Below are 16,216 nucleotides of genomic sequence, written 5' to 3' on the forward strand. Positions count from 1 at the left end.
GGAAAGGAAGTTGCCTAATAATTATGCACACCTGATATAGGGTGTTGATGTCATTAGACCACACCCCTTCTCATTACAGAGATGCACATCACCTAATATGCTTAATTGGTAGTAGGCTTTCGAGCCTATACAGCTTGGAGTAAGACAACATGCATAAAGAGGATGATGTGGTCAAAATACTCATTTGCCTAATAATTCTGCACTCCCTGTATAAGGTCCAGGATTTGCCACCGACCATGAGAAAGTATTGGTTCCATGAATGCAGTATTTTGTCCCTTGTTAGGTTTTGCTCTTTATCCTCGGTCTGGTGAGGAATGTATACATAGAATCTTGCCTAATCATCACATGTACCACAGCTATGTGGTCATGGGCTCATAATATTCTGATTATATATTAATTCTTCATTTGAAAATCTAAACTCAATAAAAATGATTTTTTTTAAATCCAAAATACCATCAGCAGCCGTTAAGGCATCTGCTGTTCTGTGATCCCACAATTTTGTCTTATGGGAGTGCTTAGGGTATTGAAAATACTAAGACTCCTGGTGGCATTCTCTATTATCCTGGTGAACCATAAGATTGTGGATGATGGCCTATTAGACATCTCTCCTCCACCTGTGTTCCACTATTTGGGGAGCTTAACTGACTTAGTGACAATCTACCCTAATTTGGCCTGAGGGACATCAGTTGTGGATTTGTATGGGTAACCTTTTGGATAGTTAGGCCTTTAGTCCTCAAGCAGGACCACTCACTGCGGTTAGGAAAGTCTTTTTCTTGATTGGGCAGTGGGCCAGGAAGATAAGTGTAGTGCTGAATATGTTCGTCTCGCAAATGGCGGGTATGCCTATTCAGTTCCTTAAGGGAAAAAAACCAAACAAATGAGTACACTATAAATAAAAATGGTGGAGTGGTGTCTAAAGTTCTATGTGCACAGGCCATCAAGTTATGGATTTGGATGTTGGTGAACTACATATTTGTTCACTTGGGGCTTCCATTGAATGTAAAGGTGAATGCAGCAAGCAGGAATCATATTTCAGGCCACAAATGGAAACTGCCAGCTGCTTGTTGGTTTTCCCCAGATGGACCGGTTTGCATTATTTGGCAATGTGAAATGCCTTCTGGAATTTTCTTCTCTATGCATTTCCCTAGTTCCTGTGACCTCTTTACTCCTCCGGAAAGTGATGCTGGACCGAGCACATCTTAACCTTTTAACCCTAATTTGGGCTAAGAGGGTCTGGTACTCAGAGCTGTTGTCACTTGGCAGTAGCTCATCCCCCTTTTCACTGCTGCTCCGTAAAGACCATCTTCTGCAGCAGTTGGAACAGGCATTGCACTCAGAGCTTCACCCCAGACTGCAAGCCTGGATATTGAGAGGGGAAATTGGAGGTTATTTGCTGTCCTTCTGATAGTTACAGATGTCATTCATAAAGCAAGGCACCCATCATCACAGTCTGTATATGCAGGTGTCTGGCTACGTTTTGAGTTTTGATGCTTTCTTTAACATGTATTCCTTTTATAGTCTAAATATCAGATTGCCCCTTTGGCCAAACAGGATGTTGCATTAGGGATCTTTTAAGAGTACCTGGCTGCCTTGATGATGACTTTGTTTACCGGGTCAGACACAAATCTCATGTTTTGTCCTATTTGAATCAAAGGCTTTTCCCTTGCCTTTTACGATTTCTCAATGGGACTTGATTTTGGGGATGACCTTGTTCGAACCTTGATTGCTTCTGGGGGCTGAGCCTAAAGACCGTTTTCTTGAAAGCCATCACCTAAATGTGGGTAGTCAATGAGCTGCAAACATTGTCAGTATCTGTGTTTACAGTTTTCTTTTCTTCACATCAGCATCTTCTACATGCACACATCTTTCCTTCCCCCATGGGTACACACCTTTTCACCTTGCCTACTCCATTATTCTACCGTCTTTCTTTCCTCCCCTCATCCTTCCAAGGATGAAATGGGATGTACTCATTTAACCCCAGGCATACACTTGGCTTTTATTTGCTCATGTCTCAGTAGATAAGTAGATGACAAATTATTTGTTAGTAAGAAGATGACAAGCTATTTGTTAGATTTTGCAGCTCGAAGTAGGGCAAGATTTTACCGAAGTGTAATGTCAAATTTGTTGATAATCTGGTGAAATAGAGTTCTTTAAGAGCTTCAGCAACCTTCTTTTCGTTGTCCAGGGAGTTCCTATGTGTGATATTTGTTGCGCTGTCATTTGGGTGTCTACATGTGCGTATGAAGCTTCATTTCTCAGTGTAGAAAAGAAGCCTATTTTATTACAGGTCTGGGTTGTATGATTTCCGGGTCTAACCATTGTACCCCTCAGTGTCTTCCTCTCGAAAACATATTGCTAGGAGAATCATTCAAGATGCAGAATCCATGGAAAGAAGTATAAACTTAAAAGAATAAGGTAATTTTCTTCATGATGGTATTTTTGGAGTAAATTGCATCTTCCCACAGATTCTTCATTGCCCTCTCACCTCTCTGTTCCGAGGCATGTGTGAGGCTAGTTCTGCTGTAATTGATAAGATCCCAGTGGGGCTGTGTTTTAATTATTGTTTGTAAAGTGGTACACTTCCCATAGTTTCATTTGTTTCTTCACCTTGGTTTAATTTGGTTTCTATTGCTTCTTCACCTTGCCTATTATGTAGAAAAATAGGCAGAGAGCTGACATTTACACGCAAGGTGTGGTCCCTTGTATGTCTCGGTCCCTTCATATGTAGTGGTTGAGTGGAACCACTCCAGCATTTTTAACCACCATTGTGAATCTAGTGCTATAGAAATGTTTGCGAACCAGTCTGGGTATGAATGGTTTTCAAAGATGAGTAATCAGCGAGTAGAACTAATATTCACCAGAAAACGTTTTAGAGAAGGTAAGTAAGTTATTCTTGAGGTTTAGTAGTTTTTGTCAGCATAAACCTTCAATTTTTTCAGAGGTGACCTTTTTGTGGTCTGTGTTTGAGGCAATAAGTGAGGGGTATGAGTAAGAGTAGTGCCAAAAAATGGGTGTGTTGCATGTTTCTCCTGTGAAACAAAGTGCAGCATAACATCCTTACGTGCCCTGACACTGGGATGAGGTCGAGTCCTCTTCTTGCAGCTTTGAGTCACTATTCAGAGTCTAAATTTGATGTGTCCTGTTTGAAAGCTTTTTTTTTTTTTTTTTTTTGCTTTTTGACAAGGACTCCAAACCTTGTTAAAAATGTTGATTGTATATCATGATGTCTGTGTTAGATAAATGCTGAACAGTTCAATAAGTTCCAGGCATTCTTTTGAGAAAAGGACAATATTATTTTTCTTTATCCTGGTTTCAGAGTTGCTACAAATTGCTGGGATAAGTCCGCATGGTAATGCTTTGGGAGCGTCTATGCAGCAACAAGTAAACCAACAGATGCCTCAGGAGAAACGTGGAGGAGAAGTATTGGATTCGAACAACGATGACATAAGACTTGAAAAGAGCAACATCTTGCTGCTAGGTCCAACAGGGTCTGGTATGGAACTGTAACTCATAAATGTATAGCTGAACATTCTTAAGCTTGCTGATTTCTACATACTAGGAATGCACATACATCTCTTTCCTACCAGACTGGAGTCTTTATGTCTCATATTTAGTAATTTAAAACGTTTCTCAGTTTTCCTTTCTCGGGTCTTTGGACTTCAGTATAAACATTCTGTTTCAGCTTTCTTTATTTGTTTGGTTTAAAAGAATATTTTTATTTCTTATAAAGCATCTGTCGAGTCTTCAAAATGTAGTCCCTCTTTTCCAAGTCTTTTCAGCCCACTTTTATATCTTCATTTCCATTAGTCTATAAAATTCACTAAAATCAGTGACCGTATCATTTGTATGAAAACATTTTGTGAGACATGCAAATCTAATGTTAAGGAATCCTATTTATGATCGAACAGTGGTCAGATAATGTATCACCGATGTTTATTTTTGTGAAAGCCGAAAACTATTCACTTGCGGTGTATTCTTCCTGTTTCAGGATTCTGATAAATTTCATTAACTTTTATTTTTTCAGTTTGGGATCTTGCATAAAAGTCTAGCAACAGTGTGTTTTTTAATTGCCCATTATATTGTTCCGCTAATGGTGATCGATAACTCTTAAGGCCCAAGAAACGTTATGTAAATTCTATAATGTTGAAGCCCTTAATTTAGTTTTTGCTAGGCTAAAACCATTATACCAATTAGGTATTTCTTTTTGAGTGCCGTGTTAAGAAAGTTCATTCAGAAATGTGTACTTGTTAGTAAAGGTACTTCAGATGTGCAGTTAACAGTGCGTGTTCATTGGATTGTTAGATAACATGAAACATTGCTGAATAATTCAATTATTTTATTTACATTATTAGTTGGCTTTACAAGGGGTGGCTTATTTAGTTAATCAATCAGTAGCTCTTAATCTTCATGCCGTTGTAATTAAGGGTGAAACCTTGAACATACAGAACTCCTATGTTTTAAATATCTAATAATTTCCTTACACTTGTAGGGTTGTTTATGCACACATACTGAGTTAATTACCCCCCCTGTAATTTCAGCTGTTTTTTTTATTTGGCCCTAAAGCACGTTACCGACACATTAAAACGATGGCAAGCCAGTGCTCCGGCACTTCCTGGGACCCAATCGAAGAAATATACTGTGTCTCCTATTATTTCAGAAGACCCAGTGCCCGCTATTTCAGTTGTGACGAGGGTGGGCATTCACTATACACTTGCGCCTTTGCCACGTACATTCTGCAGTGTGCGCCAGCCTGCCTGCATCCAATGCATTGAGGCACCACATGAGAAGCTGTGGCACTCTTGGCTCTCAAGACGCCTTAATCTTCACACTGGTCAGCACTGGCATAATAGAGTACTTCTCTCTTCAAGTCTACCACAGATTCTGCACCATTCTCGCTGCACACTATGGCTTTTGGATGCTGCCCAGCTGTAACTTAATTCTTAAAGTAGTGCAGTATTTTGCCTCCAAGACTAGCTTCTCACCACAGAGCTATTGCTCCATTCGATTCACTGCTCAAGCACGGATAGTCCTTGCCATTTCGATTGATTAAGCTTATTGATGGAGCTCCCTTAGCCATGTCACAAAGCCTGGCAAGAATTGAGGTCCAAAGCTTCTCTGTTTCATGGCCACCCTCACCACCCTAATATGTGACAACTTGTGTTTGACCTGGCTTCTCTCTCAAAAACATGTTGGTTATTCCTTCTATCAGGCCATTTGGAGTCTCTTGCACACAGTCATACCAGGCATGCAAGTGCAAGGTTTGGGTTGTCAAGGACAAGAAAAGCTCAATGCTTCTACTTCTAGCAGGCGAAGGTATCTTTAAATTGTCCCACATGCTCACTGGGCCACCTTTCACTACAATAGCAGCCCACTGCGCCCATTTGGCCCCGTTAGTGAACCCTTATTAGGAAAGATTTTTTGTGTGCCAGGTGAAACATGGTGCAGAAAAATCAGTTGATGATTTTAATGCCAAACTGAAAGTACTCACCTGCACACTGCAGAATGAGAATGAAGAATTCGAGCTCAGTTAATCAAAAGCTTTAAATCCATAAAAGTGCATAGACAGATCCTGAGAGAGCCTGGTAATTCTCCGCCAGACATTTTGCTGCTCACAAATTCCAAGGTACCATACATTAAAGCAGCCTTGAATAATCCAGTCAAACTGGAGCCAGACAACTTACCAAAGGTTCAACTTGATCCATGTCAGTAATACGCCCATAAAGAACCAGTCGATTCAGATACTGCAGAGGTACAATACCTCTCCCTACCCCCAACTCAAGGAAAGAAGTGCTAAGCGTGTGGAAAGCTGAACATTTAGCTAATGTTTGCAGCTTGTCTAGTGACCTCACAGTGGCACCGAAGAAGGCATTGAGTGTGTCACTCCTGGCATGCCTGTATCCTCCACAGACGTGAGGGATGATGATGAACAAAGTGAGGGTGATGTACATGTAATATATTCTGTTGAGCAAGGTATTTGCCACTGTCTGCCTCAGCTGAAAGCTAAGTACTTAACAACCAGCCGATAACCACTCTAATTGACACTGGAGCATCCCAAACATCATGTCAAAATCTCAGTTCTGGACTGAAAACCCACAACATTTCAGATCGTTGCATCAGAAAAAAACGTTGCTGCTATTCTTGTTTGGAATTTTCACTGTAAAGACAATGGATAAAATCAAAACCTCGCCACTAAATATCTGGGACCCCTATCAGAGGATGCATGGCAGAACAATTCAGCCTAGTACACTTTGCCTATGTGATGCGTGCCTGGGGCCCAGCTAACGTCCTGAAAGACTTTGAACTCTTTCAAGGCATAGAGTGCCGCAGCAGAAAACTGTTCAGCTTTACATAATTCACTTTTACTTACTGTTGCCCTACAACCTATAGACCTATGTCAATGAGGACGCACATTCCCCTATGTCCCAAAGAGGAAGCTACTGACATCGAACAAGTGAGTGTCCCCCATTATCACTGCTCAAAAAAACATAACATTCTAACTAGGTGTGCAATGCCTCAACATACACCTCTCAAACGCAGCTAGAAGTTGTTCCAAAGTCTAACTCAGAATACCCTTAAATCCTGCTAGTACCTAAATCCTACTATATTACATGGCCTCAGGTGGTAGATGAGGCTTAACTCTGGCTGATCCTGAACACCATCCGGGAGGTCCTAACTGGACTAACATGGGTTATAAATGTCAACAACTGTATTGTGTTACATACAAAGGCACTAGGAGCATAACTATTAACTTGGTGCTGTGATGCAGTCTAAAAGGCTGACCCAGTCAGACGGGCTCTTTTGTTGATGTTATTGAGCAGATTAAGAAAGGCACCATTCATTCTCCGAGCTGCAAAGTGATTACTTTGAGGGTTTTTATATAGTATAGTGACTCACTGTTACTGTTCATGTGTGCAAATGAATTTTCTATTTCTTTCACTCACGGATTTAACTCCCCTATAAAATGATGCATCACTTTCAGCAGCAGTCAGAAGGTCAATTGAATGGAGTATAGCATTACTCCAGACACTCCATTTGTGCTCCAACTGGGGTTGCTGTGAAGTGCTCTTGATTACATTAAATGCCACTTGTGTCCACACTTGATCCTTCTTGGCACTCTTTTAAGGTATTTTCTTCTTTGCACTGATTCTCAGTCAAACTGACTTTTTACTTATTTTGGCAAAAGCTACTTTGTCCCTTCGATGAGCTTGATAACACATGCTGCTAGAATGTCAGGGTCTGTTTAAACTTGATTAAAATTAGCAAAAAAATGTAAATTAGCACTTGTATAGCGCACTACTTACCCGTTAGGGTCTCAAGGCGCTGTACTCATACCGCTATGGAACCCCTCCTGGCTTTTCCCTGTGAGGTGCCCACTCCTGAGCACCCCCAGGGTGAAGCCAGGCATCCAAGCGCTGTTGGGGCCGTTGTGGAGATTAAGCAAGCTATTGCCCAGAGTTGCAGAGTGGGACCCATGAATTAGATTAGGCACCGAGGTGAGAATTATCTGGTCAAGGGGAATTGAGCCCAAGACCTGCCGAAGCGGGACTTGAACCCTGGTCTTGAGCCAGATCTCTGCTTCAGGGTCTGCCGCTCTAACCATTGAGCCACACTTCTCCACCATTAAATCAGGTACCTACTTAAGGTGTTATCTCATTTGCCCCTTTCTATGAGACTTTCTGTAGGCTTTTGTACATTACCACGTTGTTAGAAATTGGGTCTCTAGTTGGCAGTGGTTTACACCCTGTCAAACAAGGGACCCTTACTCTAGTCAGGGTAAGGGAATCACATAGCTAAGATAACCCCTGCTCACCCCCCTTGGTAGCTTGGCACGAGCAGTCATGCTTATCTCGGAGACAATGTATAAAGTATGTGTACACACACACACACTCTCTCTCTCACACACACACACACACTCTCACACACACACACACACACACACACACACACACTCTAATACAGTGAAAACACTACAAAAGGACACCGCATCAGTTTAGGAAAATAGCTAATATTTATCTGAGTAAAACAAGTTCACAGTGACAAATTTCCAACATACACAAGCAAAGATACATATTTTCAAAGAATAAATCTTGGTAAAGCATTTAGAAACACTGTAGCTCCAAGTATTTCTATCACAGCATTTTGACGGAGTCATTCCCAACAGTCTGATGCCACTCGCAAGGGAGTGCGGACCGGTCACGGAGTCACACGGACCCCAGGTACAGTACCTACTGCTACCAGGGAGATGAGGTGTTGGTTCCTTACGCCTTCACAGGAGGTGATGCAGAGGTGTCGGTGGCAAGGCATAGGTTCCTTATGACCCGGTGGGGTCAATGAATCCAACAGGTCAAGATTCAAGGCGCCGATTTGTCGCTGTTGCAATCACACCATGGGGCCACAGATGCTGTAGTGGAGTGAGAGTCTGGTGTCCCTGGCATTGGGGACACAGCACTCTGGACTCGAGTTGTGGTGGGACTTCAGAGACGCTGCGGCGGCGTCTGGCCTGTGTTGCATGTTGCAGTCATTGCATTCAGCGGGGACCACTGCTCCGGTGTAGGCAGCGGCACGAAGTCTGAGAGCAGTGTTGGTTCCAAAGTTGCTTTGGAGTCATTGTGCTTAGTTTCTTCCTAGTTGCACCAGAGCTCACTTTCAAGGGCCCAGGAACTTGATTTGGCATCACTTAGCTAGTCAGGACTCTCAGCAAGAGAGCCCAGCTGCTGGTAGGTGAAGTCTTTGATGGGCCTGAGACTTCGTAACAGGAGGCAAGCTCAGTCCAAGCCCTTGGAGAACCTTTGGAAGCAGGATGTAGAAGGCAGAGTCTAGTACTTTCACTCCTGGGGCAGAAGCAGCAAACAGCAGGCCAGCACAGCAAAGAAACAGGCAGAGTGGCATTTCCTCCTACAGCATCCAGCTCTTCTTCCTGGCAGAATGTCCTCAGTTGAGAATGGTTCTAACTTTGTGGGTTCAGAGGTCCAGTACTTAAACCTATTTCTGCCTTTTAAGTAGGCAAACTTGAAAGAAAAGTCTTTGTAGTGCACAAGACCGTGCCTTTCCCTGCCCTGTCCCCAGACACACTCCAGGGGGTGGAGACTGCTTTGTGTAAGGACAGGCACAGCCCTATTCAGGTGCAAGTGTCAGCTTCTCCCACCACTCTAGCTCAGGAAGACCCATCAGGAACTGCAGGGCATACTGTTGTATAGCCATTTTAGTCATGCCTCTGGGCACGTTATTTTAGCAACTATGCCTTCCGCTTGTGCCCTTTAGTCCAGTTACATTTTATTCTGCTTCATTTTTATTATTTCAGAATAGACCACATTCATGGTGGTGTTTTATTTTCTTTACCTAGTTGTTCTTTCCCCTAGGAAAGCATTGTGTTTCTTAGCAAGATGTTCTTTTCACTTTGTGCTTTCCTCAAGACTGCAGCGAGATAGAGTTGCCGGCACAAGTGGTACAGTGCGTCTCCAATGTTCACAGAAACACACGTCTTTACGTGGGGTAATTTTCCCAGAACATGAGTTTTATTATAAAAACACTTCTCTGTCTCATGCACGTTGGAGGGAGATTCCAGCCAGATAACCACAACCACATGCTGATTGACTTTGCTACAGCTGCTTGCTGAGACTCCGGCTCCCTGGTCTACATGCGGATGGTGTATCTATAGACAATAGGCTTCCCTGCTCAGGTATGGGGTATGATGTCTTCCAAGGGGGGAATCCTGAAGGGCGGATTAGGACTTATCAGGCTGTGCTCTAACATAGCTTAGGTAGGAATCCCATATATTACGCATAGTGACAATATGGTGGGACTTTACCTGTGTTTCACTTTTCTTGTCACCATTTTGCTTCTATTATGTTTCATCATTCTAATTATTGCAATTCATGCTATTCTATCCGTTTCAATAAATCGTATGGAACCATTTTCTGCCTCAGTTTGTCTTTGCATGTTTTAGACTAATGTAACTGAGGGAAAAGGATCTGATACATCATGATTTCGCTTAGAAGTAATTTTGTAATTCGCCCGGTTGCCGAGGTGCTGCTAGCTGGCCAGAAACGGATTAGGCCGACAGTTGTCACATGGCGTGGGATTGGACTCTGTTCCCCACAATTCAGGTGATGCTGCCGCCCGAATCCTGCAGCCTCATTAGGATAATGAGAGCCCACGTGACAATACCTCAGCTCCCTTTGTGTGACTGTCTAGAGTGAGTTCACAAACAGTGCACCTGTCATCCTGACCCACACGTGTATTCTACTGACAGGCAGAGGCACAGAATTGTTAAGCAAGAACAGGCCCACTTTCTAAAAGTGGCATTTTCAAACTTAAAATTTAAAAAAACTTCACCAGAAGATGTATTTTTAAATTGTGAGTTCCGAGATCCCAAACTCAACATCTCTATATGCTCCTAATGGGAGTATACACTTGAAAGATATTTCAAGGCATCCCAATGTTACCCTATGGGAAGGATAGTCCTTGCATTAGTGAAAAACTAATTTAGCAGTAATTCACTATCAGGACATGGAAAACGCACCAGTACATGTCCTACCTTTTAAATACTCTGCACCCTGCCCATGGGGCTTCCCTGGGCCTACCTTAGGGGTGACTTACATGAAAGTGTTACTTAATCACCATTGGCCTGCATACAGGTTATGAACTTTACATTCCTGTAATGATATTTGGTCAGACATTGGAATTGGTGAATTTCATTAATCAGTGGACTATTTCCTTATATATAAATTGTTCTTTCACACATGTTCACTTTTGTTACACCATTGCACTTACGCTACACCATTACCAGCAGCACCTTTTGACTTGGATTTTGATGTTCTACAGTAATAATTATATAATATATACATGATGTGATGTTGCCTTTTGCCTCTTCAATTCATTGTTTGTAAATTGTGGTCTTGATTTAGCACAAATTGGTGTTTTGGTTGGTCTGGCATTGGATAATGCTGCATCAGCCACAAAATAAACATCCTCACCCCTTACACTAATATTTTTACAAAGTAAGCACTGCTTGCACCCCAAACATTGTACAGGGAGCAGCTTGGATACATTTTGTGTCCATATTGTTACTCTGTTAAGTTCTCTTTCTCTCTAGGCAGCAGCCTGCAAATTAATTGGGCAGGTAGTAGGGACTGCAGTTCTAATGATGAAGAAGGCTCAAACGACAAAAGAAAGAAGAACACACTTCTTCAAAAGCAATGCCTAGCCTGATTGAAACTCCTTTTCTTTGCTGTGGCAGAAGAAAACATATGGGCTTGCAGTGCTGGAAATCAAAAAGGTTTATTCTGTGAACTTACAATAGCAGACATGGGGTTCTGGGTACTTTGGACAGGGTTGAGGAGGGAAGGTGCTTGGAAGCTGATAGGCTACCTTATTGTCTCAAGAAGTAAGACTAGGAAATATTGCTGAAAAGCAGCATTTCCTAGCATTATGCCATCTTGATGCTAAAGGCTGTTAAGTAACAATGTTGTTTAGTTGGGATCCTAGTATCCATGGTCTTTTGGTCTGTCTCACAGGCCTAGTCATTGTACTCAGTGCCTCGTGTCCAAGTGACAGTGACCTGGTCTAACCTTCTGTTTTCCTCTCAATGACACTGTGTGCCTGTATTACCATGGCCCCATGTCCAAGGTTGGGGTTGCAGTGGGTCTCCGTAAGTCATTATCAGTCACAAGTTGATATATCAGTGCTCCCACATCATTGTCCAAATCTCATTATAACACTGCCATGTCTTCATGCCCTTTTGCCAATGTGTGTCCCTGTCTCAGTGCCAATATGATCATCTTGATGTGCGCCATTATCCCAGTGTCACTGTTCTAGTGGCAGTATCACATGTAACTTTAGCTATCTCAGTGTTTCACAGTATCTGGGGCTGTGTGCCAGTGACAACAATTGACTTCATTTTGTATATGCTAGTGCTTAACTATCAATATTGATAAGTGTCCGTATCCCTTTGTCAGTGCTCTTCTATCAGTATTCATGTGCAAGTCTTGATGCCTCAGTGTGTGTCTCCCTGTGCCAGTTTTGGTGCTCTAGTGCCAGCAACCGTATATATGTTTTAAACTGTTGTTGAAGCTTTTTTGATCTCCTGATTCATCAAGTATGTCGTCATGGAAGACCGGCTTCAAGCCCTGCGACTCTGGTCACCGAATGATGTCCGTGACTGATCCACACCTCATGTGTCTTTGGTGCTTAGAGCGTGATCATGACCCAAAGTCGTGCTCCGAGTACCGGGCCATGAGGGAGCGGTCCCTAAAGCTTCTTGAGGACCGAGGCTCAGCTCCTGATTGCTCCTGGTCTCGTCCGAGAGCAAAGTCTTGAGACGGCTCATGGAGCCCGCACTCTTCCTCGGCCCATTAAAAATCGTCGGGACGTTCAGGATGGCATAAAAGAAGTTAAAGAAGAGCAAACGTTCTTTGACTTCACCCTGTAGTGAATTCTAGTTTGTTTTGATGGGATAACAGGAGTTAGCTTAGCCTTTGGCTTGCAGACTCGTGCCCCGTCACCTAGTGACTTTTAACCTACTTAGCTTGCTCTGTCTTAGGCCATTTATTTAATTAAATCTTCTAAGATGGCTACTGTGTTTATAGTTAGGCCTTTTTATTTAGAGTTATGTTATCTGTGTCACCACGCTAAGACGTCAACTCATGCAACAAAGACAAACAAACTGTAGGTGCTCACATTAGAAATTACCGTCCCAAGCATGCAGCATTATCTATTGTTTTGGAACAACCTACGTCAGGGGTCCAAGTAGATCTGTTTAAATACATCACACTTTAGACCGATAATCAGAGGGATTCCGACCCGATACCATTGCTGCTATCAATGCTGCACGTCGCCTTGATGCTGACCCGGATTTCGTGTTCTTCTGAAGTCTGAGCTTGAGACCTCACTCAAGGTAACCAGGGTTGGGGGCTCCTTCCCAGGGACATGACATTGGCAGATTAGGTTCAACATACCCAGCTCTCCTCTAGGTAGAAAGTTAGGCCTATTATGATAGGGTACACGGACAATGATACACTTTGTCTTTCTATGGTAATAAAGATGGTGGGGGTCTTCATAATCATGGCCCTCGTCTTTACAATTCTATCTCTTGTACTGTTCATTATCCTAATCATTGCAGCCAATACGATTTACCGCATTGTATTAAATAAAAACTATTGAAACATTACTGCATCTTCGTTATTGCCTGTTTTTGGTTGAGACCTAATATATCTGTGAGAAAGGGGTAATCTCTGTTTAACCACGACACTCCCTTAGATGTCTTACTTCTGAGTCCATGTGTAAAGGCTGCCACATATCACCTTTAGCTGTTTGGGTTGTTGGTGAGGTGCTACTAGTGAGCCAGAAGGGTTGGGACTACAGTTGCAACTTGTCGTAGGATAGGCATAGTCACCTACAAACATAAGTACTGTCATCCTTGAACCAGCAGTCTTGCCCAGAGCAAGAGTCCAAACTACGACATGGCGCTACCAACGATGGTATTTAGGCACTAATTTACGGGTACCCCAATTAACACTGTCTCACAAAACGACAGGTACCCTAAGTACCATTATACAGAAACATCCGTGGTCTTCGGGAAAATCCTCCTCAGCTGAACAGCGAACACCTAATTAGGCTGTAGGTTGTTCGAGCTCGAACTCTTAAAAAGGACTTTACTCCCTACTTGGTGTTCCATCTCTTCACCCATTTTTCAATATGCCTAACGATATAGATATTCCTGAAAATGATAGAAAAACATTAACATTACATCTAGTAGCGCGTGGCTTTAAGAGAAGAGGGAAGGGAAGTCACTTTCATAGTAGAAGCTAATGAAGCTTACCAAACAGAAACGTTCTATGCCTGGGTTACCTTTCCTGAGGAAGACGCCAGGTCAGCTACTTTTCACACACATAGAATTGCTAATGTACCTCAGTGGTACCAAGCATACCAGTATCACGAAATACCGCTCACCTATTAAGAGCATCAGAACTGGTTTGAAGGCACCCTACCACATGTTATTCAGCGAGTGAGATTAGTTCCTTTAATGACGGACCAACATGGCTTATGTTTGCCACATACACACCTCAGGGATGTGGAATTCCTATCGCCCGACGCCCGGGACATCTTGTTTGGGGTCAAGGGCTACAAGTTTTTATGTTTACTTTGTCCTTGGGACAAGTAGGCCCAACCCCCTGCAGCACAAACCCTTTGGCTGCCTGATTACAGAGAGTGGAACTCTCTGCAGTTGAGTTAATGTGTTTCCAAAAGTTAATGCTGTTCGAACTTGTATTTATGGTTCATTATTTGAAAGTCTTCATTATTAGGGTGAGTGCTGTAAATAAATGTTTTAAGGTCACACTTCACTACTGATGTTGGTTCCAGTACAAAAAAAAAATAACGTGTATACACATGTTTGAAAAGTTTAGGCTATGAGGCTAAGTTTAATGCTGCCAGAATGCTCTCTGATTATATGCAAATGAAGTGTCATTTAGTAAAATGTGTTGATGCATGCTAGTATTTCCCAAAAATATTTCTAATGGAAAATCAGTGTAACCATTTTCAACACGATTATGGGAAGCATGAAAATAAACAAACACTGACAAAGCCAACTGATCTGACATATTTTTATAAGTCTTTTAGTTTCATCAATGCGTGTCTTGTTTTGACATGGCTTTTGTAACACTTTATTGTTGTGGGAGCTACCAGGCCCTCAACATTGTAACAAACACTGGCAAACCCCCCCAAAAAAGTTTTTGAACTCTCTAAAAGCACACCAGTGGCATAACAAAGGCCCCGCAGCCGCCCTCCAGGGGGCCCCTTCAGCACAGCACCTGCCCTGAGTGAGTCTGGAGAGGGGGCTCCTCCATGTTCTTTACAAAGGGGCACCCTCCAGTTTAGTTACGTCACTGATTGCCACTGTAGTTCCTGACACTGAACAAAACTACTTTGTGTGGCAATATGCTCCTTGTGGAAGAGCAGAATGCGATCACTCACAGTAAAGCCGGCCGAAAGAGAGAGAAATAGAAGTTTAATAAAAACAAAATGTCTTTGTTAACACCAGACCTAATTAGGGACCAAGACCCACATGTAGGTAGCTTTTTGCATGTCGCAAACAGCGACTTTCGCTGTTTGCGACATGCAAAAAGCACACTGCGATGCACAAACCCAGTTTTGCGATTCGGTAACCTGGTTACCGAATCGCAAAACGGGTTTGCGACTCGCAATTAGTAATGGGTGTTCCCTTCCTAATTACGACTCGCAGTGCAATGTAGGATTGTTTTGTGACCGCGAACGCGGGTGCAAACCAATCGCAGTTTGCACCCATTTCAAATGGGTGCTAACACTTTCGCAAAAGGGAAGGGATCCACATGGGACCCCTTCCCCATTGTGAATGTCACTGTAAACATTTTTTCAGAGCAGGCAGTGGTCCTGTGGACCACTGCCTGCTCTGAAAAAATGAAACGAAAACGTTTCATTTTTCATTTTTGTTATGCATCTCGTTTTCCTTTAAGGAAAACGGGCTGCATTACAAAAAAAAAAACTGCTTTATTGAAAAGCAGTCACAGACATGGTGGTCTGCTGTCTCCAGCAGGCCACCATCCCTTTGAGGGCCGCCATTCGCGAGGGGGTCGCAAATTGCGACCCACCTCATGATTATTCATGAGGTGGGCATTTGCGAAGCCCTTGCGAATCACAGATGGTGTCAGGGACACCATCCTACATTCGGATTTGCGACTCGCAATTTGCAGGTCGCAAATCTGAACCTACCTACATGTGGCCCCAAATTCTTAAAGAAAGTCACAAAAGTGCACCCATGGTATATGTTGTACCCTGTAAAATATTTGTGAACTGTATTTTAGCATGGGTAAATACGATGTGTAGATTTGCTCATGTAAAAATCTATTGAGCATTTGCAAGTTAATTTTCCCTCCAGCCACTTTCTTCCCAACCCTGGAAGAAGTTCTAATTCTGCCATTGTCAGGAGTAAATGTCCAACCTTTCTTATTATGGGAAAATATTAGAGAGAAGCTGGTAAAAATCTTTAAAACATGCAGGTTAGTAGGTTTGCAGACTCAAAGGCATTCCAGCCCTAGAACTATTGCTTACTGCTTCCTCCAGCCCCAGTATGCAGATCTGCAGAAAGGTGGCAAAATAAGGAAATTGTTACAGTAGGGATTGAAACTGCAAGTATTTAAGCCCTACTATGGTAGTAGCCCTGACATAATCAGAGAGGCTA

The 16,216-nt window shown here is 42.7% G+C and overlaps 1 protein-coding gene across 1 annotated transcript in view; it reads left to right on the plus strand.

The window, feature by feature from the left end:
* Positions 1-16,216, plus strand: part of CLPX (caseinolytic mitochondrial matrix peptidase chaperone subunit X) — a 360,248-nt gene that overhangs the window by 173,370 nt on the left and 170,662 nt on the right. The window contains exon 7 of the mRNA XM_069222819.1: positions 3,317-3,493. Within this exon, the coding sequence (XP_069078920.1) occupies positions 3,317-3,493 (177 nt within the window). The remainder of the gene's footprint in view (positions 1-3,316; positions 3,494-16,216) is intronic.

The sequence above is a fragment of the Pleurodeles waltl genome, chromosome 3_1 (assembly GCF_031143425.1).
Source record: "Pleurodeles waltl isolate 20211129_DDA chromosome 3_1, aPleWal1.hap1.20221129, whole genome shotgun sequence".
In the NCBI taxonomy this organism is placed as follows: Eukaryota; Metazoa; Chordata; class Amphibia; order Caudata; family Salamandridae; genus Pleurodeles; species Pleurodeles waltl.